Source organism: Lontra canadensis, unplaced genomic scaffold (assembly GCF_010015895.1).
Source record: "Lontra canadensis isolate GAN:19392208 unplaced genomic scaffold, GSC_riverotter_1.0 scaffold113, whole genome shotgun sequence".
In the NCBI taxonomy this organism is placed as follows: domain Eukaryota; kingdom Metazoa; phylum Chordata; class Mammalia; order Carnivora; family Mustelidae; genus Lontra; species Lontra canadensis.
In genome coordinates, this window is record NW_022631107.1 from 5,007,773 (window position 1) to 5,031,824 (window position 24,052).

The 24,052-nt window shown below is 46.3% G+C and overlaps 1 protein-coding gene across 5 annotated transcripts in view; it reads right to left on the bottom strand.

The window, feature by feature from the left end:
• NTRK2 (neurotrophic receptor tyrosine kinase 2) overlaps nucleotides 1-19,279 on the bottom strand; it is a 318,349-nt gene extending 299,070 nt beyond the window's left edge. For 4 of the 5 annotated variants that reach the window (XM_032840563.1, XM_032840566.1, XM_032840567.1 and 1 more), the window contains exon 1: nucleotides 18,706-19,063. In XM_032840563.1, coding sequence (XP_032696454.1) covers nucleotides 18,706-18,917 — 212 coding nt within the window. In that variant the 5' untranslated portion in view covers nucleotides 18,918-19,063. Of the gene's footprint in view, nucleotides 1-18,705 lie in introns of all 5 variants that reach the window. The other variant, XM_032840565.1, reaches the window with a different exon arrangement.
• Between the last annotated feature and the right edge of the window lie 4,773 nt (nucleotides 19,280-24,052).

A 24,052-nucleotide genomic window follows, 5' to 3' on the forward strand; every position in this document is an offset into this window, starting at 1 on the left:
TGAATGCAGAGAAGACCCAGTAAGCATGGTCAGGACTTGAATTCAAACAGCCTACTAATGCACGCTGTGTGGCATGAACAATTCCAACTTCTTTTTGGCCATGGGCATAAAGGAACACCAGTAATTCCCTTTAGTGGAGTGCTGTGTGCCAGGCAAGGGTGCCCTCTGACACAACAATGGTACCAGGAGAATGTTCCGATTGCTTCCACCTTGCAGAAGAGAAAACGGAGGCAGAACCATGCCAGGTCACTTTCCCAAGGTCACACAGCTGTCCGAACAGGATCTGCACACATGTCTACCGGCCTGGAGAGTCTGAGCTTGGGGCCACTGTATCACACCACGAGGGCTACGGACATGTTAATCCAGAACCTTCGGTACAGAACATTTCTAAAATGTCACAGGTAATCAAGGCCTAAAAACAAGGGTCGATGGAGAGAAACAAGGACATTTTACAAGAGGCTCTCGTGCATTCTGTGGACATAGAGCTGTAACCGGTGATCAGTGAGAAATCTGCAGATCTTTCCACAATGCCACGCTCTGGGAACTGTAGTTTCCTAGAAGAGCCTGACTACCCCAGGGATTTAGGAATTTAAGTAGCTGGGAAATCATCTTTGGAGTCGTGCAAGGGATAAATGCACTCCGCTAGCTTCACCTCTTATGAGCTCTATGACGAGGGGACCAGGGGCAAGTCCCCAGGACTCCACAGCCTTGTCTGTCAGGGTATTGGGGAGATTAGGAGACCGCCCCATGAGGGCATCGGAGGTCCCACGTGAGGACCTCCATTAATGCTAGTCATGACCAACAGTCAGCAGAGGACGGAGGTTCCAGGGCTGTCCTGGTCACCCCGCAGCTGCCAAGCTTACTCTCAGCCCGCCTCCAGTGCCCACACCAGGGAAAGAGGACATTTAGACTTGATAACGTCTCTGTTCCCTTCAGCACACACATTATAAGAAAACGGCAGCAAACTAGTATGAAAGAAAATTACCCTCTGGGTTTCTGAGTATTTATACAGCATTTTCCTCTTCTCTCTCAAGAAACAAGGGTGTTACCACCAAGGAACACCACAATTGATGACCAGAGAAATTGATGATGGGACAAAAAATAATAAACCTTAAAGTTGTCTTTCTATATAAAATATGCTGGTCTTGGGGCGCCTGGGTGGCTCAGTGGGTTAAAGCCTCTGCCTTCGGCTCAGGTCATGATCCCAGGGTCCTGGGATTGAGCCCCTGGACTCTCTGCTCCGCGGGGAGCCTGCTTCCTCCCCTCTCTCTCTCTGCCTGCCCCTCTGCCTACTTGAGATCTCTCTCTGTGTGTCAAATAAATAAAATCTTAAAAAAAAAAAAATGCTGGTCTTCTCCCCAGGAAAGGTGAGTTTAATTGGACTTACTAGGATAACCTTCCACACAGACTTATGACTGGACTCCAGCCTACAAATCATGTGACAGGTAAACCTTATAAGCTGACCAGAAGTCACAGCAATCACATGAGATCCAGATCTACATCTACTCAACGCGGTGTCCTTACTTTTATTTTATTTTTTTTACATTTTCTTCTTAGCCGCCAACTTTCTACATGTGGTCCGGATCGACATCTAGTCAATGTGGGGTCCTTTTATTTTATCTTTTCACGTTTTCTTATTAGCTGCCAACTTTCCAAAATTGCACATTTTAGAATTCTGAATTTCCATATCCTTTAAAAAAACAACAACAACCTGAAGGTCCGCCAAACTGGACGAGCATTTCTTCCTGGCAAGGGTCGGGACGAGCTGAGTAACACCACCCCTGGAGGTTTGGGGCACATTTCCAGCTGGTCCCATTCCCACTGATCTTGGCTATTTCACTGACCCATGGAAAGATTCTGTGACACCTGACTTAATGCTCCCCTGAGAAGTCAATGCTCCAACTACCCTCCTCCACTGATAGGTCATCTCCACACACAGACACCTCTACAACGAGTCTCATCAAAGAAAATGGCACAGAGGCCCACAACAAAAATACCTCATTTTTGTTTAAAAAGTCCCTTCTACCTGTCCCAGAAGCTTTACATGCTTCCTCTGTTGTTAAAAACTGAAACTGACAGAAACATAGCCAAGTTTAATTTTATACTTGTTAGAGTGGTAAATATAAGCCCCAGAAGAAGCAAGGGATATGGGCTTTTTTTTTTTTCCTGACCAAAAAACACAGTTTTCTTTCCAACTAATTTAATAATCATTGCACAGTTCATGTTAGGTCTCAGAGCATTCGAGAAGTCACAACCACCTACCATGAGTAAATGGAAAGACAAGTAAAAAAACACTCACTGTGATGGAGTTTCACCATATTAAATGAAGAACCCCAGGGTGGAAAGGGTCCAACAGTCAACTACTGTCAAGAAAGGGGCTCAAGTTCATAGTCAAGCTAAAATTTTTAGTGTGGGAGGGTACTGTCTAATGTCGGTCAGTATGAAACCCCCCGAAACACGAGTCGGCTCACTGGGGGGACTGGGGCTGCGCTGTGCAGCTAACTCATCCTGGATGCCCTCGAGGGGCCGGCTCTCCTGGGGTTGGGTGCACCTCAGGAGCCTGAGCAGACTTTTCTTCTGGCTGGGAAGCCATCTGGTCATACGTGCTCCTAGCAGCTTCTAGACTACACCCACATCTGCTGTGCTCTGTGGAAGGAACTCCAAGGTCTCAATGGAGCATCTGTCCACACTGTGGGGCCATCGGAGGGCTGCTTCCCTGCTGGCCTGGGTCTGTCTGCCAGCACCTTCCCAACCCATCTGCAGCTGCGGACAGGGTAGCTTCCACCTGGATGAGCACAGAGGCTGGGCTGCTTGGTCTTTGTAAAAGGGTGTCAGCCCCTCCATCTGCTTGTCTGAGTTTCAAAGAGAATGGATCTGGCCTTAACCAGTACCAGAGATTAAAATTTTCCAGGCTCTGGTCAGAGGGGACAACGTCAAATCGTCTGCCGTCCAGCTTCTAGTCCAGCAAAGCCTGGTCAGCCAAGGGGATGGCAGACCAAGCTCCCATGTGGCATCGGTTTTATAATGACAGCCCTGGAAGATTAAATTTAGGGGCCACTTTAGCCTCCTTGCAGAACTGATGTCCTTGTCACTTCCCCCAACTGTCACTGGCTTTCTCAGTAAGGAGAAAATGAAATCTCCTTCTGTGTGTTTCACAAAAGCCACAAATTACATCACTCATTGTCCCTGCAAAAGAAATTCCTTTCAAAACATAGTGCCAGACAAAGCTATGTTCCTGTGGAATTAGTAGGCATTCTCTTTATCAATAATGAGCTTCTCTTTTCACTGCCAGGAAGTTGAGAACAAATGTTGCGCTCAGTTACAGCAACTATGTCAACCATTCGAGTTCGTTGGGAGTCCTAGCCCTTTTTTTCACTCCTTATTCCCTCCCTCTCATTTTTACCTTATTGACCTTCCTGTGTAAAGTAATTATGGCCAGTATTCCAATACTGATGATAAAGTGAATAGCCGTGACATTTCTAACATTCATTCAATGCAAATGAAGTAGCCATTATGACCAACAGGCCAAGACTACAGAATTACCTGGAGTCGTTTTCAAGAAACAGATTAAATAATTTCATCCACCATGTTTTTAGGTTTCAGGGTGACTGTTCACAAAATCTTCCTGCAACTCCAACCCGATGCATAAATTATCTTGCATTTAAAAAAAAAAAATGTCTATTCCTCTTTCCCTGCTATTCTAGGCCTATCAATGTTTCACTTATGCCTAGTGAAGAACTTCCAATGATTAGCCCAGGCCTTAAGAATTCTAAGAAGCGTTCAAGTCAGCACTAATCACAACAGAACACAGTTCTGAAAGCTCTTGGCCTCTGGTCAGGTCAAATCATTCCATACAAAGAGCATTTTTGGAACTAATATTTCTGCTCCAGCTTTAGGACAGATCAAGCACGGCACAGAGAAAAATGAGCATCAGGCACAACGTCAAGAAAAGAGAATGATTCAAGTGGTAAAATTTTAGGATCTCTGTGTGAAGGTCTGTTTTGATTTTGGCACAATTTTTCATCCAACATTTATAGGCCGTGGGAGTAAGGAGAGCGATAGAATGTGAGCAACACTTCCAATTTTATCTTCACTGGTTTCACTCCACATGTTAACCTTTAGTCATTTTTATAGAAGGTTAGAGTTTACTTTCTTTGGAGTGAAACTACAAAGATGCTGCTGAAAAGGGATCCCAGTCATAAGTGCTTGTGTAAGGCCACAATACAGAGAAGCTATTTTGCAGAAAGGAAGTGTGAGTGCATCTAAAAATCCTAAACAGATCTCTTACAAAAACTTTTAATTCAAGGAATGCATCACAGTTCAAAAGGATGTGTATTTTTGAGGTACCCCGGGTTAGTCAAATTCACCACAGATCAAAAGTAAAAGTGAGGTTGCCTGGAGCCGCAGGGAGGGGAGTGGAGAGTTGTTTAATGGGTACAGAGTTTCTGTTTTGCAAAATGAAAAGGGTTTTGGAGATGGAGGGTAGGTGGCACACAAGTGTGAATGAACTTTGGCCCCTGAAATATACCCATAAAAATGGTTAAGATAGTAAATTTCATGTTATTCCACCACAATGTATTAAAAGATCTTTCTTTTTAAAGGCTTTACAATTAAAGAGTGAGAGAGACAGTTAAAAGAGAAAATGATGTACAAAGTAACTGAAGACCTCCAGACTCCCAGGGAGCTGTTATCAACAGCCTAATAAATAAAAAGGACAGGGACTACAGAACAAAACAAAGTTGCAGAGCAAAGAGCGTGACCTGAATGATAGCTACAGTGGAGCCAGGACTGTTCAGCACACCAAGGGTCCGGTCCCACTCGGCGGACCGTGCCAGGTCCCACACAGGAGAGTCACAGCAAAAGCAAAAGGGCAACAGTTGCACTAAAGGGAGCCAATGTCCTTTACCTCTGTCCTCTTAACCCCAGCGCCTGTCCAGTGCCATGCTCCAGGCAGATTCTCCAGCTTTTCCCAGCTCCCCCAGCCCCAAGGAGCCTACTGTCCTTCAGAATATAGTCACGAAGACCCACACAAAATAAAAACACCTGAGCTTTATGTTTTAGGTATGAACATTTTACATGTATCGGCTCATTTTAACTTCACAGAAACCCCATGAGAAAGGTTCTGATTGTCCCCTTTGACAGATGGGGAACTGAGACACAGAGAACTTGAGTAACTCATCCAAAGTAGCGGGGCAGACCAGCATCACAGAGGGGGCTCTCTACCCACCAAGCAACCCTGCCTGCCAGCCTGCATCCCTCCCTGACACAAAGGCCTGAAGAAAATGACAAATTACATTGTTGACCCTCCTCTGTCTTCCAATGGACATTTTCAGTGATTTCTCAATTCGGGGAAAGAAATGATGAGGAAAGGGACTTTTAGACACAGTTTGCAGAATCCCAGGATCCTCCTAGGGTACCACTAAAAAAAAACCCAAACATATATATATTCAGCCATAATGAGCTGACTCTTAAAATATTGCATTCAGATCTAGACCTTTCAGGGGACATTTAAAAATCTGTATGGGGAAAAGAGAAAGGTGGGAGCTGGTAACTACTGATGTTGAACAGTCCCCATTCGCTGCTGGGGACAGATCTGGGCTTGGCCGGTCTTTCTGGGTCTGTGATAGCTCAAAGCTGATGATATGGTCAGGGGGGAATCTCCATGCGCTGTCTTTGCTGGAAACATGGAGCCCTGTGCTTGACAATCCCTCTGAGGAGAGGGCCACGGCAACAGCAGGAGCAGTCTGGGTACCCTGCCCACTCCCCATGCACACTCCCATGGCATAAGTCTCCTCTATTCCAGAGCCATCCCAACCCAAAACTACGCTGAGGCAGAGGTCAGATCCCCAGGGCAGAGGCCCAGAAGGCATTTTCCCTTTGCTCTGGGCAGTGTCCAGGGACATCAGTGGCCCTCTCTCTGGTGGTCCTCCAGCCAAGTTCCTCCAGATGAGATAGTGAGTCTACAGGGCCAACAGGATGTTCATACTCTTTTCCTGGTTGACTTAGGAGGATTCCAGAATTCCCCACCCAAGAACCCTGAGTCCACTCCCAGAGCTCATACAGGCCTTCTCTGTAAGTCTGTCCTCCCGAGGGTGCAGCCGTGCTATTATTAGATACACTCCTAGGGACAGCAGTGTGGGGAACAGGGAATGTCTGGGGCTGCTGTCTGTGGTGGTGTGGATGGAGTTCTAACGTACAGGCTAGACTCTCCTCAGAACTTCAAGAGAGGAGGGTGGGGGGTGACCTGACTGGGGACCCCCACTGGTGCCCTTCAACAGGCCATATAAAATTGGGAGCTGGCCTTAGTCTTGTTACTCAGGACCCAGAAAAATGCCTGGTGGGCAGGACATGTTCAAAAACATATTTGTTGACTGACTCACTGACTGAATAAATGAACGAATTGACCAATCGATCAACACATATATGTATAAACGGTCCACTGCTGTCCTCCAACGCAGCCACCTGTGGGAAAAGAGGACTTTATCAACAGAATATCTTTTGTCCCCTGAACTGTATGTAGCTATAAAACACAATGAAAGGAGAGGAAAGACTGAGGCAAATAAAAAGCTCAAGAATGCCCTCAACATGCCAGAAGACACTCTTCATTGGTGAGAGAGAAACTTCGCAAAAGAATAAATGAAATGGTAGGTTCACCCTCAGAGGGTCACCATGAGAGCCAATGACTCAACCAGAACTATGACTTTTCTCATGAGACGTAAACATCATGTGTTGGTTCCACAATGCTCATTCCTTTTTAAAAATTTAACTTTCAAAATACACACGGAGTCTAAACTATTTTCATTTGTATGTATATTATGAACATACTGCAGCTCATAAACATAAATAAATGGATGTTATTTATCTCAAGGGGGAATTATCTTTTTGGATTATTCAACACAATCTGTTCACCTATATACTTCCCCACTCTATTTTAAAAGCCTCCCAATCTCATATGTCTATCAGTTGTTTTATGATCGGTTTCGCAAACAACGATCAAAATTTCGAGATGTCTGATAGTGTTAATTATTATAAATATAAAGGAAATCCCACAGAACAGTCACAGGATCAGCCCAACGCACCTTGATTGCAAAGACACAAAAGTATATGTATCGGATGGTACGTTCACCTGGACCTGACACACTATCTTTTTTATACTCCTGAGTCTGCAGTCCTTTAAGAAAAATGAACAGCCTCTACCAGCCATGGTACAAGAAGGATAAATCACATCTGCAACCTCACACCAGAATCACTTTGTAAGTGAAGCCCTAGAAAGGCCGTCACAGGGAGAACTGTAACTGAGCCACAGGGATAGCCATTCTTAGCTCTTACACAACAGAAAAACCACAGATCTTTCTCATTAGACCTATTTATTTGCTGGAGATCAGATGTCCCTAGAATGATTCTTCTCCCTTGGATCTGCCGCTGGTGTTGAGTTGGGCTGTTGTGCCCCTTTCGTCATCTGCTTGCCCTCTTCCTCCCATTTCTTCTCTGTCCCTCCTTCCTGTTGAATACACAAGATGCCAGCCCCAGCAAAGCTTTGCCTTTCTTCCTTTCCAGCTATAACTACGCTATGTCTCTACAGTGAACTGATTTTTTTTTTTTTTTACACTGTGCATGAACCAGCGTTGTATTTAATTCCATAAAGGTTACTTATTCCAACAAGCATCTTAACCCAATGATTAAAAAGTCATGGCTAGAAATTTCCCTAACTGACAGCCCAAAGGACAGCTAGTATGCGCTCTCATTTGGAAATCTCAGTGATAGATGTGTAGGGGAGTGCACGCACGCTGTACGTCCACGTGTCCGTGTACGGGGCAGAGATCTAGGGCACTGTGCTGGGTGCTGGGGAAGAGTGTGACCGAGATGCACGTGGTCCTCACCTTCATGTCACTTATGTCCTCGTGGTGTGTACTGATTGGAAGTCAGGCACGCATTTATGTAGCTAAGTGACCTGTTCTGGAGTTGGGAGAGAGCACAGGGTGGGGACACAGCCCAGAGGCAGGGAGGCAGGGAGGCAGGGAGGCAGGGGAATTTAGCCAGAGACAGAAGGCAGTGGAGAGGTGTCTCAGGCAGAAGCCAGAGAATTCAATAAGAGCATAGCTCCAAAAGGGAAACCCAAAGCTAAGAGAGGCTGTATTATCTCACCAAACAAAGGAAAAGGCAAGATAGGAGACAAGAGGTTTGAATTTGAGGATCCAGTGCTTCTCAGACTCAGTAAGACTGGTCTAAATATATAAATGTAATGCTGTCTTCGTTTAAAACACCAACACAATGTGGGGAGAGCTAGGCAAGCAATTCCTACAGTCTGTATGGAAAAATGATCATGCAAAAATAACTGAATATTCTGAAAGAAAAGACTAGTGAGAAAGATTAATATTTTGAATAGAAAAAAAAAACAATAATACAAAGCTTTAGGAGATTAAAAGTATAGTGCTGACAAGTAAATAGACAAACTGATTAGCATAATGGATAGATCCTAAAATGGCCCAAATTGTTAGTTGAAATTACTGGGGGACAGGTAGAATTATATAATCTACAGCACCAAGAGACCTGATTAACTATCTTGAAAAAATTCACAAAACTATTTTTTTGTTACCTTACTCTTTGTATGCTGAAAATGCAGATGGAGCAAAGCTTTAAATATGAAATAGTGAAAGTAGTAGAAGAAAATGACTTTTTTAATACTCTCGGGGGAGGGGGGGGGGACTTGTAGTCACATTTACAACACAGAAGCCATAAAAGAAATAATAAATTTTACTCCAAAAAATATACAATATATTTACTACTAAAATATATAAAATATACTACCAAAAAACATACCAAAAAGAAGAAACGCCATAACCAACATCAGAAGACAAGCAAAACATTAGGAAAGGTATAAATTTTCTTTTTTGTTAAATAGAGTTTATGAATCCATTTCTTTATAGATTTATTTATTTATTTGAGAGAGAGAGAGAGAGAGTGTGTGCAAGTCGAGGGTGAGAGGCAAAGGAGGAGAGAAAGAAAATCTTAAGCAGGCTCCCTACTGAGTGTGGAGCCCAATGCAGGATTTGATCTCATGACCCTGAGATCATGATCTGAGTAGGAACCACGAGTTGTGGACACAGGCTCCACCTACCGAGCCACCTAGGTGCCCATGAATTCACTTTTCAAAAGGCCACCACCCAATAGATAAAGAAAATAGCTAAGGGATAAGACAAACATAGTTCACTGAAAAAGAATACAAATAACTTGCAGACACATGGACTTTCAACCCAGATCATAATTACTGAATTGTCAAATAAAGCAGTGGTGATTACGAGTGCCCAGGAATAGGACCGACAAAGGTCAAAAGGTTTGGTAACGAATAATATGGCTTAGCGATAGAAGAACCGGTGCTTCCTGGCTGGGTGGGAGAATGAAATGATGTGATCGCTTTGCCAGACACATCAGCCGGTATCTGTAAAAATTCACAAACATCTTACAAATGTCCCTGCAATTCAAAATCTAGGAACTTTTCCTATAGATAAAATCATGCACGTGTGCAAGAACTTGCATGCAAGGTTGTTCAAAGGGAGGTTGGTTAATGAAGAAAAGCCTATTCCTTCAATGGACTACTGAGTGGCTTCAAACAGTTAAGGCTGGTGTACATGTGCTGATAGAGAAACATTTTTACGATACAGCCTTATGTAAAAAGCAAACAAAACAAAACAAAACACCGACCTGCAGGACAGTGGGTATAGTACGCTTTCATGTGTGTACAAACAAAAAGGACATATGTATACACTCATGTATGTGAGTAGACTCTTTCTAGGAAGCTGAGAGGTGAGAGGGGTTAACTTTTCATGATACGTTCCTTTGCACTGTTTGCATTTATCACGTTCAAATATAACTTTAAAAAAAGCTAATCACAAATAAAATTTCATATGGTAAAATGCATGCATTTCAGAGAGAAGTTGTGCAAAACCACTTTATGAATCTGAAAGGTTCCCAGGCTTGAGCAAGGCTTGGCTGAAGGCACTTAACCTTTCCAAAGAAAGAACGTGTCACTCAGAATTGGTGCTGGGCAGTAAATGAAGGAGAGAGAAAGGAGTGTCCATCCAGGAGACACAGGTCCTCGCCAAAGTACTTCAAGTTCTGCATTCCCTTTGTGAAGGCACTCCCATTATGGAGATGGATGCCTCCGGCAAGCTTAGCTTAATGCCATTTAACATTTTAAATGCAGAATTAAGTGCCCTTGCTCTAATTCCAAGATCACCCAGCAAGCTTGCAGTTATAATTAGTTAGTTCTCCTTTATAGATCTACTGGTGTAGGAAACAACTGTAAAGCTGATCTGTGCGTTTGGGTCCTTGAGATTGTTAACTGCCTTACTATGGAGCAATGGAGTGACAATCTGCAGTGTTGTTTGCTTTTGAACTACAAAATAAAAACAAAACAAGGACAAACAGGGCCTTTAGAAGCAGGGACATAATTAGATCAGCATTTTAGGAAGACCACACCCACACAGTATGGCAGAGATGCATAGAGAGGGGCAAAGACTAGGAACAAGCCCACCAAGTAGGAAGGTTCTGCTGTATTGTAGGCAAAAAAAAAAAAAAAAAAGAGGATTTTTTTGGTCCCCATCAGGGACAGTTTACTCAACAGGACTGTCCACCTGTACTTCATGTACTTTTCAGTAATTACATCGGCAAATCCACATGTTCACATCTGCTCAGAACACCAGCCCCTGGATGTGTGTTCTGACCATTTCAGCTCCCCCGGGATGCCGGGTCAGATGCCGTGAAAGTGTGGACGTGAAACCCACACCCCACCTCACTGCCCCGTGCCCCTTCCAGTCATGCCAGGCTCCTGGACACTGCTGCTTCTCCAGCTGTGTTGAACTTACGAAACCAGGTTCAGTGGGAAAGGTCACAGTCAACCCACAGGACCTGCAACCCAACATTTCCTCATGATCCGTTAAAGGGGCTTTGTAGCCAGGTGCCTGCCTGAGTGTGTGTGTGTGTGTGTGTGTGTGTGCGCGCATGTGTGTGTGTGTGTGTTGGGGGCAGTGGGGAGGAGGATAAGAAACACCACCAGAACCAGAGGAAGGAGAAAGAAGAGTGACCAAGGGAAGAAGCCCAAGAGGAGTCCAGGAGCAAAATCTGCCACCACCCTCAGACTGGGCTGTTGCTGCAGAGCCCCACCTTGAACCTGGGAGCCAACTACAAAGGTGTCCTGGTTTGGGCGGCGCTGGGGTTTCTCTGCACCTGCCAGAGAACGCAGAGGCCATCATGCTGTGCTCCCACTTGCCCAGCCCTGCCCAGCCCTGTTCACACACTGCACGGATGGGCGCACCAAGGCTGAGATGGGAAGCAAGGGACTGTCAGAGAATTCAGGGCCAGGCCCCTGGGCTACCTCGCAAGAAAGGACGGGGAAAAGGGTAGAGGGCACATGAAACAGAGAGAACTGGTGGCAAGACCTGGAGTTTAGAAGAGCCTCCCTTTTGAGAGTGTGCTATGTTCCGAGGGTGAAACCAAAGTTCGATCATATTTTTATTTAAATTACACTCTTGTAGAAATGTCCCCAAACGCCTCATTGTTTTGTTGATGCTGAGAAGTGATCACAGAGGACAGACACGATGGGTCATGAATAGCCAGGGTGGGTAATGGCGTCAAAGGACTAACGCTCCCTTCTTCACTCAAGTTCTCATCAAAAGAAATCCAGAATGATTAAAACAAAATTAAAAGTCTGGGCTGGGAGGAGGTCATGTACAGCATGGTGACTACGGTTAATATCGTGTTGTATATTTGAAAGTTACGGAGAGAATAGAATAGATCTTCCAAGTTCTCATCTCAAGACTAGACTCACGGCGGTGATTGTTTGACGATATACACAAATGTCAAATCATTATGTTGTACACCTGAAACTAATGTTGTGTGCCAGTTACAGTTCAACGGAAAAAGAAAAAAGTCAAAATGGTTTCAGGAAGTAAATCCTAAATTATTAGGAAAATTTTACACTTTCAGATAATTAAATCTGAGAGGACTACACCTAATGGAGTTTTATATATATGTTTCCATCTCCACAGACACATCACATCACACACAGAGTCCTGGTGTGTGTGTGTGTCTGTGTGCCCCAAGGGCTGCTGGGATATGAACTTTATAGGAAAGCATGGGGTATGGAATAGCAGCAATAGGTCCTCATTTGCAGTAGAAAAGAGATTCTAGATGGTGTGTAATTGTTACCATTTTTATTCTCTAGGAGAGGATGCCATATTCCCAAGGGCACACAAATCATTTATCTCTTGATAATCTAACGCATGGTGCAGGGGGAGAGGGTGATGGGTACCATGGGGAGAAGCCCCAGTCCACCTCCTTCCCACCGCCACACCGCTTAACTTGTGAACATTTATTGGAAGCTCTCTACACTTCTCCTAAAACTGCTTCTACTCTCGTGCCAAATTTGGGCAAGTGGGGCTGAGCAAACAGAGCCCTAAGCGAGATACTGGCTGATAATAATTCTACATGTGAGTCAACAATCTTTAAGCTTGCTCAGTGGCTAGTCATTGAGCTCAGCCATCAATCCTGAGCAAAGAGAGAAGTCAGTGGCAAAAAGAGAAGGCAGGAAAGAATGAGTACACTCTGGCCCCTGGTCTTGCATAGGAGAGAAGACGGGCTTTGCACAAGGTCTGGGGGGGCCTCCACTGACACAACCACCCTTGACAGTGGCAAAGGCTCCAGGGACAGCAGCTGGCATTCTGCCGGGTCCGCTCTGCCCTCCCTCCACACCCAACCACCAACGTGGTCCAGCAGGCACAGGGTTAGTGTCCCACATTACTGCCAGCTCGGGAAGATTTTCTCTGCAGCCTGACTTTTGTGTATGAATGGTAGAGAAGAAAAGGCTTGAAATTTAAAAACAAACACTGTCATCAAAACAAAAAAATGTATTTCTTCCAACATGAAAGTAAGACCATTGTTTTGGGGAGCTCAGGCACTTTTGAAACGCTTTGTCTCCAGTAGAGACAGCATGGCCCAGATTTGGTCTATTACTAAGCATGTCTTCACATCACTGACACTTCCCAAAATGGTGGGCCGTGGTTGGGGTTAGTCTGCTGGTGCAGAACAAAAGGGAAGAACCCTGAAGCAAGGGCCATGCCACCTTCCTTTGAATGTTAGGAGAAAGAGCTTCTAGACCCACGCTGTCTTTAACGTACCACAGCTTAGGAGACTTTCCGGGCCTGGTTCCTGCAGAGGGGGCTAGAACCGAGCATTTCTGAGACCTTCTCCTTCTGTGGTACCACTTCTAGGTGACTCTGTATGTGTGTGTGTCTTTGGACTCCGCAGCCCAGCACGAATATGCCACCAGCTTGGGGGGATTCAGAGCAGACACTGAACACAGGCACATCTGACATTGTCACCAAAGGCCCTCAGACTCTCACACCACCCTCTGCTTCCTAACTGATGATGTACAAACTACGTGATCTCCATAACTGAAAGTTGGTGGAACCTCAGAGCCAGGAGAAACGTGGCTGAGCACGGGAATCCAAAGCCCTTGGTTTACACCGGTCAAGCTCAGGCCCAGAGAGTAAGGGGCTGCTTCAAGATCAGGTCACTCCTGTTTCCAGCTCTCTGTGACATCTGGATTTTCATTCTATTTTTCTTTTTTCAACAGGTAAACTCAGCACCTATGCGTTACTTTCCTTCCCAGCTTTATAACACTCACAAGCACTCACTTCTTCTTCACCCAGATCAATATTTACTGACTTCCCGGTCCCTTGGACAGCCCAGAGACCAAAGTGGTAAGAAAGCACCCTGATTATGTGAGCTCTTTGCCTTCTTTAATGGAGATCGATCAGCAATCAAAAGTGGAGTGAAAATGATCGGGCCACTGCAGGGCTCAGACCTCTGCCACCTGGGGGTGGGATTAGTGAGTTAAACTAACTAGACCAAGTAGATTATGAAAATGGTCAATCAGCTATTAACCCAAGGTTCACGGGTTCCCTTCTCCCTTTCTCTCTCACACACACCAAATGAAAAAAAAAAAAAAAAAAAGTGTCTGTCAAAATAATCTCTCCCCCAAATCATCCAGTTGATCTATAAACACCAAGAGGCACCAGAACTTGGCATTGCACCAAGGGCCAGCAGGTTCAAGGCCACATTCTACCCTATGGCTTTGGAAGCTACAAGAAGTTCTCTAGAGACATAGTAAGCTAGTCTGAGGGCTAATGTCAGTGCATGGTGTTCAGTACCAGTTTAATAGTGTTTTTTTCCCTAATAGCGAAGATGAGCAATGAGTTAACACTGAGGGCACTTGCTTAGTACCAAAGGCCAAACAAAAACAAAAACAGAAACAGGAAAACGAAAAACAAAACAAAAAAAAAAAAGGAAAATTGAAAAGAAAGGAATTCCCCTTCCCCAGCTCAACAAGAACTCTAGGTTTTATACTCTGACGACCCAGATATAGTCAAAGAGATCATACAGAATGTTCCTGGGGAGAAAGAGACCTCAATTCTTAGCTGTCCAGCCAACTTCTCAGCTTAGAAAAACGTCTTTACAAGGGAATACTGAAACAGACACAAACAGAGGTTTATGGGATAGAAACAGTGAAAGATTTTAAACAGAACTAGACTCAGCTCTGGGGAACTGTGACCACATTATCTCAACTTCCCATTACTTGCTTGTAATAACACATAACCCAGGCCCTTCCCCTAATTCTAGTGCTCTGAATTCCCATAAGGAAATATCACTTTTCGGAGAAAAAAAAAAAAATCAAACACATTTTCCTGTATAGTCAATGAGAGGTGATGGGAAGGGGGAGGGGGAGAAAGTAGGGTCAGAAGGGTCGAGGGCCTTTTTAATTGTTTTACCCAATGTAATGAAAACCTCCTTAATGCAGAGATCGAAGGGCTAAAACCAAGGAGGCTTCAAATGGTTGTACTGAGCTGAATTCTGTAAATACCTCCAACCGGGAAGATTACATGTTTTCAACTCCAACTTGCAAGTTGTGTTAATGATGCAAATTCGACTGCCTTATTTATTAACAAGTCCGGTGTGGCTTATGCAACCACACTCAAAACTTACTCTGTGCACCTTAAATGCATGGAAAGCACAATCCACAGTTCTAGAACCCCCAGTGAAGGGGTTGAGAGGTAAACATCAGAGTAATAAAAATGGGTGCCTCTCACCGAATCCTTCCGAATGCCAAGATATTTGTTTCTAGTACAATTAATTGCAGTGGAAAAGCTTACTAAGGTGAGGGGGCCAAAATCAATGTATTAATGACATCACATTACAGTCGCTTAACCAAGCCAACAATTTATTGCACATAGAGGCTCTGGCAGTAAAAGCTATTTATGTTGTACTAAGAGGAAAAATATTATACTTGTCTCCAAATATGACCCCTCCAAAAATTTCAGAGGAAAAAGGCCATCACTGAACTCTATAAAATAGGAGCAATGTAAAAACAAATGCCCCCTTTCACCACCATATAAATAAACTTAACACTTCCTGCTACTTAATGATACACTGAAATACGGTTAAGATGGTACCCTTTATATTAGGTGTTTTTGACCTCAATTAAAAAAAAAAATGTATGCTGTATCTTAGCCATATCTTTTAGCACTTGACTGAGACAGAACTTGTCCTTTGCAGTACATTTTGGCACCTGATATAACAAGAGATCCAATAGCCAGTTACATAACTCCAACAACAGGCTTGATTCTTGAATCCCACTTACATGGGACGATGGTACTGGTTTTAGATTTAACCTAGCATGGCTTTGGTATAACCATCTCAGAGTAACAGAAGCAGGTGTAAGCAGCAGTGTGATGTTGGGCAGGTCTCTGTGGACAGAGAGAAGAGAGATGTAGGGAAATAGATCATGTTGGTGGGTAAAGAGTATGAGACAGATTACTAGGACAGAATTTTTGATAAAACAGGCTCAAACAATGACTCTAAAAATGAAATGTCAGCTTGGCTTAAAATATGCACGTAGAAGCAAAAAAATAAAACTCTCCCTCTTAATAAATCTATGCACATAGTTTTAGAATGTTCTACCATGGGCTCTCTCTGAATGCAAAGAGCGTCGTGGTGTACTTTTCCCCAAGTGTATGGATATTAACTGATGGACCATTTTTAAATGGTATAGTAAGCTGATGCTTCAGCAAGTTCTAATTATAGTTTATTTACTTCCATTTTTCCTATTGAAAAAAAGAGAAACGGGAAGTTTCAGCTAAGCACCATTAAACTGGAACTTTCAACCAGGTTATTTTAGGAATACCATTGGGTCTCATAACAAAGTAAAAAAAGAAATAAAAAACTGGAATTTGGTTCCAACTGTAGCTGGTATCCACTGGCCAAGAATGCAAAAGCTGTTCAAACAAATATTAATATGTAAGAAAAAGAGCCAGATGGTGTCATATATGGATGACAGGGAAACAAGCTCATCCACTGATGTCATTTTGATATCAAAACAGCAGAATTCAAAATAATCATACGAAGTGCTTTCCAAACAAGGATTTCGATACATTTCACAAGCCCCTAGCGCACAAACCCGCTGGGCTCAGACCAAGCTGAGGGGCAGAGCTGAGCACAGACTTTTTCCCAGAACTCACATCTAGCAGCCCCGTCAGTGCCACTAAGGAGCGTAATTCCCCATCCCAAATACTAACCTACACACCTCCCCATGGTCTCGATCTCAGCGGGTTTTCCAACCAAAAGAAAAATAAATAAATAAATAAATAACAGAAGAAATGAGGAGTGCCACTGACAACAAACACTTTGGTAAAAATAAAAAAGCATCCATTTTTTTTTTTTTTAAAGCCTGGAGGTAGGAACCTGCCATCAGGTATTACAGAAATAATAGCAGGTGTGAGAGCTGATAGAAGAAAGCTCAGCTCAAATCTATTGATTTCATTAATAACAGGCAGCTAAGACCACTAAGGTTTAAAACAGTGTTTTTTATACTTAATGGGAGTTTTATTTTCCTTTTCCCAGATTAGGGCCTTAAAAATATTACAGTTAAAAAAAATGTTACAGTGAAGATGATTGGCTCGATCTCCTTTCTTCCTTCATTATAGATGCATCATCGAATGCAGAATTTCAAAACAACCACCAACAAAACAAGAGGTCTCACTGTATAAAGGCACTCTCCCTGGACTCGAAATAGTCCAAAGGGCTCTCAATTCCATATGGCTTCCTCCATCTGACTACAGACTCCCCATCTCTTGGAAAAGACACAGATCCTGATAAAAGGCCACAGACACTTTGACCAGGCCAACCAGGGCCAGCACAGTTGGGGCCCTACCCACCCTTCCTCTCCAGCTCTGCCTGCTCTGATCCTTGCCAAAAAAGAAGAAGAAAAAAAAAAACAAACCCAGATCCCAGCCTCCTGGATCCAGCCTGACAGTTGGTTCCTTCCAGCACATCTCAGCTCTGCTAGGCCTGCCCATTCCCCTCTGTGCTGCTGCCATTTCCTTCTGCCCGAGCCTTAGAACATGAGCATCACCAGAAGAACAAACAACAGAGGCTAGGAAGGTCTCTTACTTACATTAAAAACAGGTTATCTCAGTCAACTACGTTGGCAGAAACAGGGTGTGCGTTTTCTGGGGAGGAAAAAAAGCATGCGCACTCGCCAACCGGAAGGCCACAGCCCAAGCCCTACTTTTAGGGCTGCCTATTTGAGCACGGAACACTAAGGAAAACCGGGAGAAACTTTGCCTTACGATCCTCTGCACGGATGAATAAAATCTCATGCCAGTGAAATGCAGGCAGCGACCAAGTCCCTAAGGGGAGAAAAGACACCTCTAGGAGGGGTGACAGGGAATGCTGGGGAAGGCACTGGTGAATTCCCACTTGGTAATGTATCTGTCACAAGCCCTCAGAACAGGAGGACAGGAATACACGATTCGGCTTCTGCAACAGAGCTCAGACATTTCCAGGGACACAGGGGTCCGTCCCATGATGAAGGCAGCATTCTACACACTGCTTTATCATCCGACCTCGTCCTGGGATAGTGTTCAATGGCCAATTGAGATTTATAATCCAAATGGTCTCAAAATTATTATCTCTGGGAAGTCAAGTCCAAATTAAATCAGACCAGGCTTTTAGGCTTCCAACGAGCACATTTTCCCTTTCAAGAGAGCGCATTTCAACACTCAGAACTTCTCCTCTTACAGACCATTTTCCAGGCCAGCTCTGGATGCCATCTCCTGACAAAAATCTGATCTATAAAATGGAAAGGGAAACCAGTGAACTCCACACCTCAGCGAATGATGTTAAGGGGGCGACTCTAACCTTCTTCCACAGATTTCCAGAAGTTCATTATTTTAACCTCCTTCCTAGTAAATATTACTGGAACTTAGAACCCAACATACACTCAGCACCTTAGGAAAGAAAAATGTCCAAAACTAAGTTACTGCATAAGGAAAGCCTAAAGCACACCCAGCAGGGCTTTGAAATAGAGTGTATATGGAATCCCTCCCAGAAAAGAACATATATATTTATGTTATTGACACATACGGTATACTTAAAACTTATTTTCAACGGTCCCCTTCTCCCCGCGTTAGCAGCCCCAAGCCAGATAAACAGGTAACTGACAGATGGCCCAGCCCTGCATCTCCCATGTATGTCTGACTTCTCCCCAGACTTGAGACAACATTCATGTCCCGGACAGACATGCCGGGCCAGCCCCAGCCCAAGGGGCGAGGAGAAAAGGAAGGAGGAAGAGCACCTCCAGGAACTCACATTTCCGTGATGTTCTCGGGGTCTGCACTGTTAGCCTCCAACCTCGGAAATGCCACGATGCCCGGAGAAGGGTCGCTGCACCAGATTCGGGAGGTGCTGCATTTGCAGGACGTGGGACAGGCAAGAGCGGCCCTCCAGAAGCCCACAACCAGCCAGCAGAAGCCCCAGAGCCGCGCCATGGAGGGTCCATGCCACCTCGTCCAGGACGACATCCCTAGCCGCCAGTGCCAGCCCGAGTCGGACTGAGTACGTGTCCCCGCGCTGCACCGGCCGGCCTCCCCTGCCCCTGCCGGGCGGCCTGTGCCGCGCTCGCCGCTCCCTCGCCCCGGTGACTGTCGCGGAAGCGCAGAGCCCAGCGTGTCCGTCGCTGAGCGTGTCCTGGCGGTCGGCACCGTTCACAGTGGCCGGGGCATCTCCGGCTGCCTCACAGGGGGCGCTACCGCCGCTCTGAGCTCGGCCGCGGCCGCCGCTGCATGGCCCGGCGCGCCGAGCACCGGCCGGCGGCGCTGCCGGCACTCCCCGGGACGCAGGCTCCTTGCTAGACGCGCACTGGGATCCGGAACGCACCTCGGGGCTGAGGACAAACAGATAGGCGTGAGACTGAGCGCAGGACCCCTTACAGCGCGCTCGCCGCACCCCCACCCCGACCCCAGCCAGGGGAGTGGATGAATGCGTGCCCAGCTCCAGCCCCAGAAATAAACTTGCCCCTCGATGGCACTGACGCTGCCGGGACCACCGATGCCCCCCCCCCACAAGCCTGAGATCGAGGGAGGGGAGACTGGGCAAGGGTCCCCGAGACAGGATTCCATGGCACAGGCCGGGCGAAGGACCCTTTAAAGGGGGACGCGGAGACTGCGGGCGGCAGCGATGGCTCCGCGACGGGGGCCCCCAATGATGCTGCAGAATCCGCCACGGCCGCTGGGCGCAAGGGGCGCGGGCAGGTGGCGCGGCGCGTACCACCTGGGGAGCCGCCACGGCCGCCCCGGGAAATGGGGGGAGGGCGGGGGACGGCGAGGGCCGAGACGCCGGAGGGCACTGTCCGTGCTGCTCACCCGGGCTCCGGCGCCTACCGCCCGCCGGCGGCGCCTGGGTGCAGGCTCCTCCTGCCGCCGGGCACTGAGCGCGGAGAGCGCGAGCGAAGGAGCGAGCGAGGCTCCTGCTCCAACCCAATTCCGGGAGCCGCCGCCGCCGCCGCCGCCGCCTCTGCTACTGCTGGCGAAGTGACGTGAGGGCTGACGCAGAGCAGGGGCAGAAACTCCAGAAAATTAGTCTGAAATCCAAAAACACACACGCTCATACACACACAAACCTATAACACCCTCCAGACAAAAGCAACGGGGAGGGGAGGGGAATCTGGGGGCGAGCGGGAAGGAGGGAGGCATCGGTGCCACTGGCCAGGAGCAGACAGCAGCAGCATGTGGGAGTTCATACACGCGCACACACGCACACATCCTGGCTGGGTAGACGCGCGCGCCTGTGTGTGTGTGTGTGTGTGTGTGCATTGAGATCCAGGTACCTCCGAGATGGACCGCTCCACGGCTCGACGCCTCTCAGTCCCTAATTCACACCGCGGTCTCTTCTACCATCGCAGTAGAGGCTGTCTCCTTTTTTGAAATGGAAACCGGGCTCGGTTCAGCTCTGAAAAATGCGCTGATTCTTATTATAGGAATCCTCCCTCCCCTCTCCCTCCCCGCTGCGTTCTCCTTTCCCATCCTGCCTAAAAGGGAGGGCGAGCCAGCCTAAAAATAAATAAATATTGTAAACACCAAAACGTGTTCAGCATTGGTAACCACGGATAGCCGCCCCCATTCCGGGCCATCTATTTGGGGATCCGTGGTTTTGGAGGGTCTTCCTGTTGGTGCTTTTGCAGAGGGAGGGGAGTCTCCAAATGCAACTCTAGCTCTCTAAGTGGGTCTTTTTCCTGCCGTGTTCCGGCATCACACGCCGGGGAAATAGAGACATGTGAGGGGAAGGGAGCGCGCCTGACGCGTATTGGGTTCCCTAAATGCGCGGCAGCAACCCTGGCCTGTCCGATGTGTGGCGCCGCGTCATTTTCTCTCATCCTTCAACCTGGCAGGATTCAGCCGTTCCCAGATTGTCGCTTCACTCCCCGCGATGCCCACCCCCGCCCCCGCGGGGCACCCCGAGCCCTTGCTCCCCTGCCGTACCTTGCGCGATTTCGTGTGTGCGCGGGTGTGCGCGAACGCGTACCCTGCGCCCGCGCTGCCCAGAGCACGACACGCATCCAGCTACCGACAAGCCCGGCGCGGACAGAGCCTCAGGGTCTCACTAGGGACAAACGAGGCAATCCGGGAGGGTCGGGTGACAAACCGTAACTGCTCTGCGGGCGCAGTTAAACGATGGCTGCGGGGCATTCGCAAGCCTTGTCTGAGAATCCGTCTTCCCCATTTGCGGCTCGGAGAGTCTGTTTTTCCGCAGTCATTTAAAAGGGAACTGGGAAAATGCACCGCAGTGCCTGACACTTCCGAGGGCTCTGGTGCCCCCGCGCGGGGAGAGAGCGCCCCGCACGCTCCGGAGCCTCAACCCTCCGCCGTGGCCGTGGCGGGCACTGCGCGGGGGGCGCGCTCTGGCGCCAGATGCTTAACCAGCGGCGCCCCCCGCGTGCGCGCCCCTGCCCGCCCGCACGCCGCTCTCCCTGCCTGGCGGAGCTCCTGCCCTGAAGAAAAGGCGGGCCCCGCTCGGGTCCAGAAAGAGCGGCAGGATGGGCTCCCGCCCAAAAGATAGGAATGGTTACCGATCTTCTCGCAGAGGCTGAGGGAAGGATCCGCAAACCCGAACGTCAAGGTGAATGCTTACATATTGGTTATGCCTTAAATATTACAAGGGAACGGAAGGCATTTTGGCTTGGAGGGGCGGAAGCTTTTGTACAGACCCGGGGCGCTGAGTGTAACCGCGGGAATCCTCGCGCAGCGCCCCCAAAATCTCGCTGCAGGGCCGGAAGACAAGGCCCACAGGTCTGCCTCTGTCCACCATCACTCAGCTGTGACAGGCATCGTGTGAACCGCCGGGCTGAAGTTCATTTCTCAGCTCGGCCCCCACCCCTGCGGGGTGAGGACGTGCTAAGGAAGAGAAGCCAAGAGCAAAATTGTCTTGGTCCAGAACACACAGTAATACTCTCCCGCCTGTCTTCCCAGTACCCTTCACGGAGCTGCCCCTGCGGAACACCTGGGGGAGGGTGTGTACCTAATTACCGAAGTCTCTCTCACACCCCCACCCTCATCCTAATTTTCTCAGAAATGGCTCATTTGCTCCCTAGTGGCTGCAAAGTGTCAGTGCAGCAGCCCAAGAACGTCTGGTTTCAGAGTGGTTTGTGTACCAGATTCTAATTATGTTGGAATATTTTAGAATTTGTATAACATATATAGATATACTACTATTATATTTAGATTCTAAACATACCCCACTATCTCCCACTTGAAATTAGAACTGGCTGCCCCACTTCTAATTACATTTCCCCTGCTGTTTTTCCATAGTACCTACCGTTGTTTAATAGACCGTTTACTTACTAGGTTTATAGTTTACTGTGTTTCTCCCAGCGGAATGTAAACTCCATGAAGGCAGGGATCTTGATCTGATGTATCTGAAGGACATAGCAGGTATTAAAAAAATATATATGTGGAGCGCCTGGATGGCTCTGTCGTTAAGCGTCTGCCTTCGGCTCAGGTCATGATCACGAGGTCCTGGACTCCTTGCTCAGCGGGAAGCCTGCTGCTCTGTCTCTTGTTTCCCCTGCTTGTGTTCCCTCTCTCGCTCTCTCCCACTGTCAAATAAATAAATAAAATCTTTAAAAAGTAAAAACAAGATAAAATAAAATATGTGTGTGTGTCATGAATAAATGAAATAAGCTGAAGTCCGGACTCCTCAAATAGGCCCTCTTCACTCTCACTTTCTTAACCTATAACCTTGCAAGTCTTTCTGAATTATTGCCCCTGAAGAGTCTCTTTCCCATCCCCAGAATCTCAGTTTTCTCTGTGTTATCCCGGCCATTAGCACTTCTGGAAGTCTGACTTTCTACCTCTTCTTCTAGTGGCCAGGTATGTTCTCGTCTGGACCAGGGAGGGACGATCCTTCACCCATGCTGGTCGCTCGCCATTATCATGTACAATGCCTAGAAACACTGGGCAATCAGTAACTACTTCTCAACTGATAGAATTACGATCTATCTCAATTTTAAGAACCACATTATTTCAGGGATCCTCAGACCATGACTCTGTAGGAGATGATGAATATTTTTGAGATGGACAACCACTTTGGAAACAAAGAACCATTTCTTAAAAAGTGAGGCTTAGTCTTACTATGCGATCCATATGTTTCTCTTCTCTGTATTTGTGAGAGAAAATCCTCTGTCCGCACGAGGACTGTTACGTGAGTGTTCATTGAAGCTTTATTTGTAGAGATCCCCAAACTGGAAACACCCCAAATATGCATCACCAAGGGGATAGGTGAACAAATCGTGGCGTACCCATGCCATGAGAGGCCACTCATCAATGAAGAAGGATAAACCACTGATATGTGCAGCCACGTGGAAGCATCTCATGCTAATTGTGCTGTGTCAAAGGAGCCACATAAAAAGGAGTACCTACTGTACGATCCCGTTGTGGTAGAACTATAGGAAATGTAGACTATAGTGACAGCAAGCCAATCAGTAATTGCTGGTGGGAGGGGCGGAGAGAGCGGGAGGAGCCACGAGGACCAGTGACACAGGCGCCCAGGAAGATTTGAGGATGATGAATGTATTCAATATCTTGACTATGCTGGTGATTTCCATATTACCAAGTTGTGTGTCTAAATATGTCCAATTTATTACATGTCATTCAACCAAGCTACTTTACTTATTTTATATTTTGAGAGAGAGAGAGAGAGTGTGTGTGTATCTATGTCCAGGTGTGAACAGGAGGAGGGATAGAGGAAGGATCTTAAGCAGGCTCTACGCACAGCATGCAGCTTGAAGCCGAGCTTGATCCCAGGGCCCTGAGATCATGACCTGAGCTGAAATCAGGAACAGGACGGTTCACCCTCTGAGCACCCAGGTGCCACTGAATAAAGCTATTTTTAAAAGAGCTTTTAAAATGGAAATATTTTTAATATAATTAAATATAAAATAGAAATATAAAATATATAAATAACATTTTATAAATTTATATATTTTCATAAATGTAAATATAAATATAAAAATATAAAAATATAAATTTATAAATTTTATATTTATATACATATAATTTATAAATAAAATTTTATGAATTCATTTCTATAAAAATATTTATATAAATATGAATATTTATATAAATAAAATATAAAATAATTAAATATAAAAATATAATCAGGC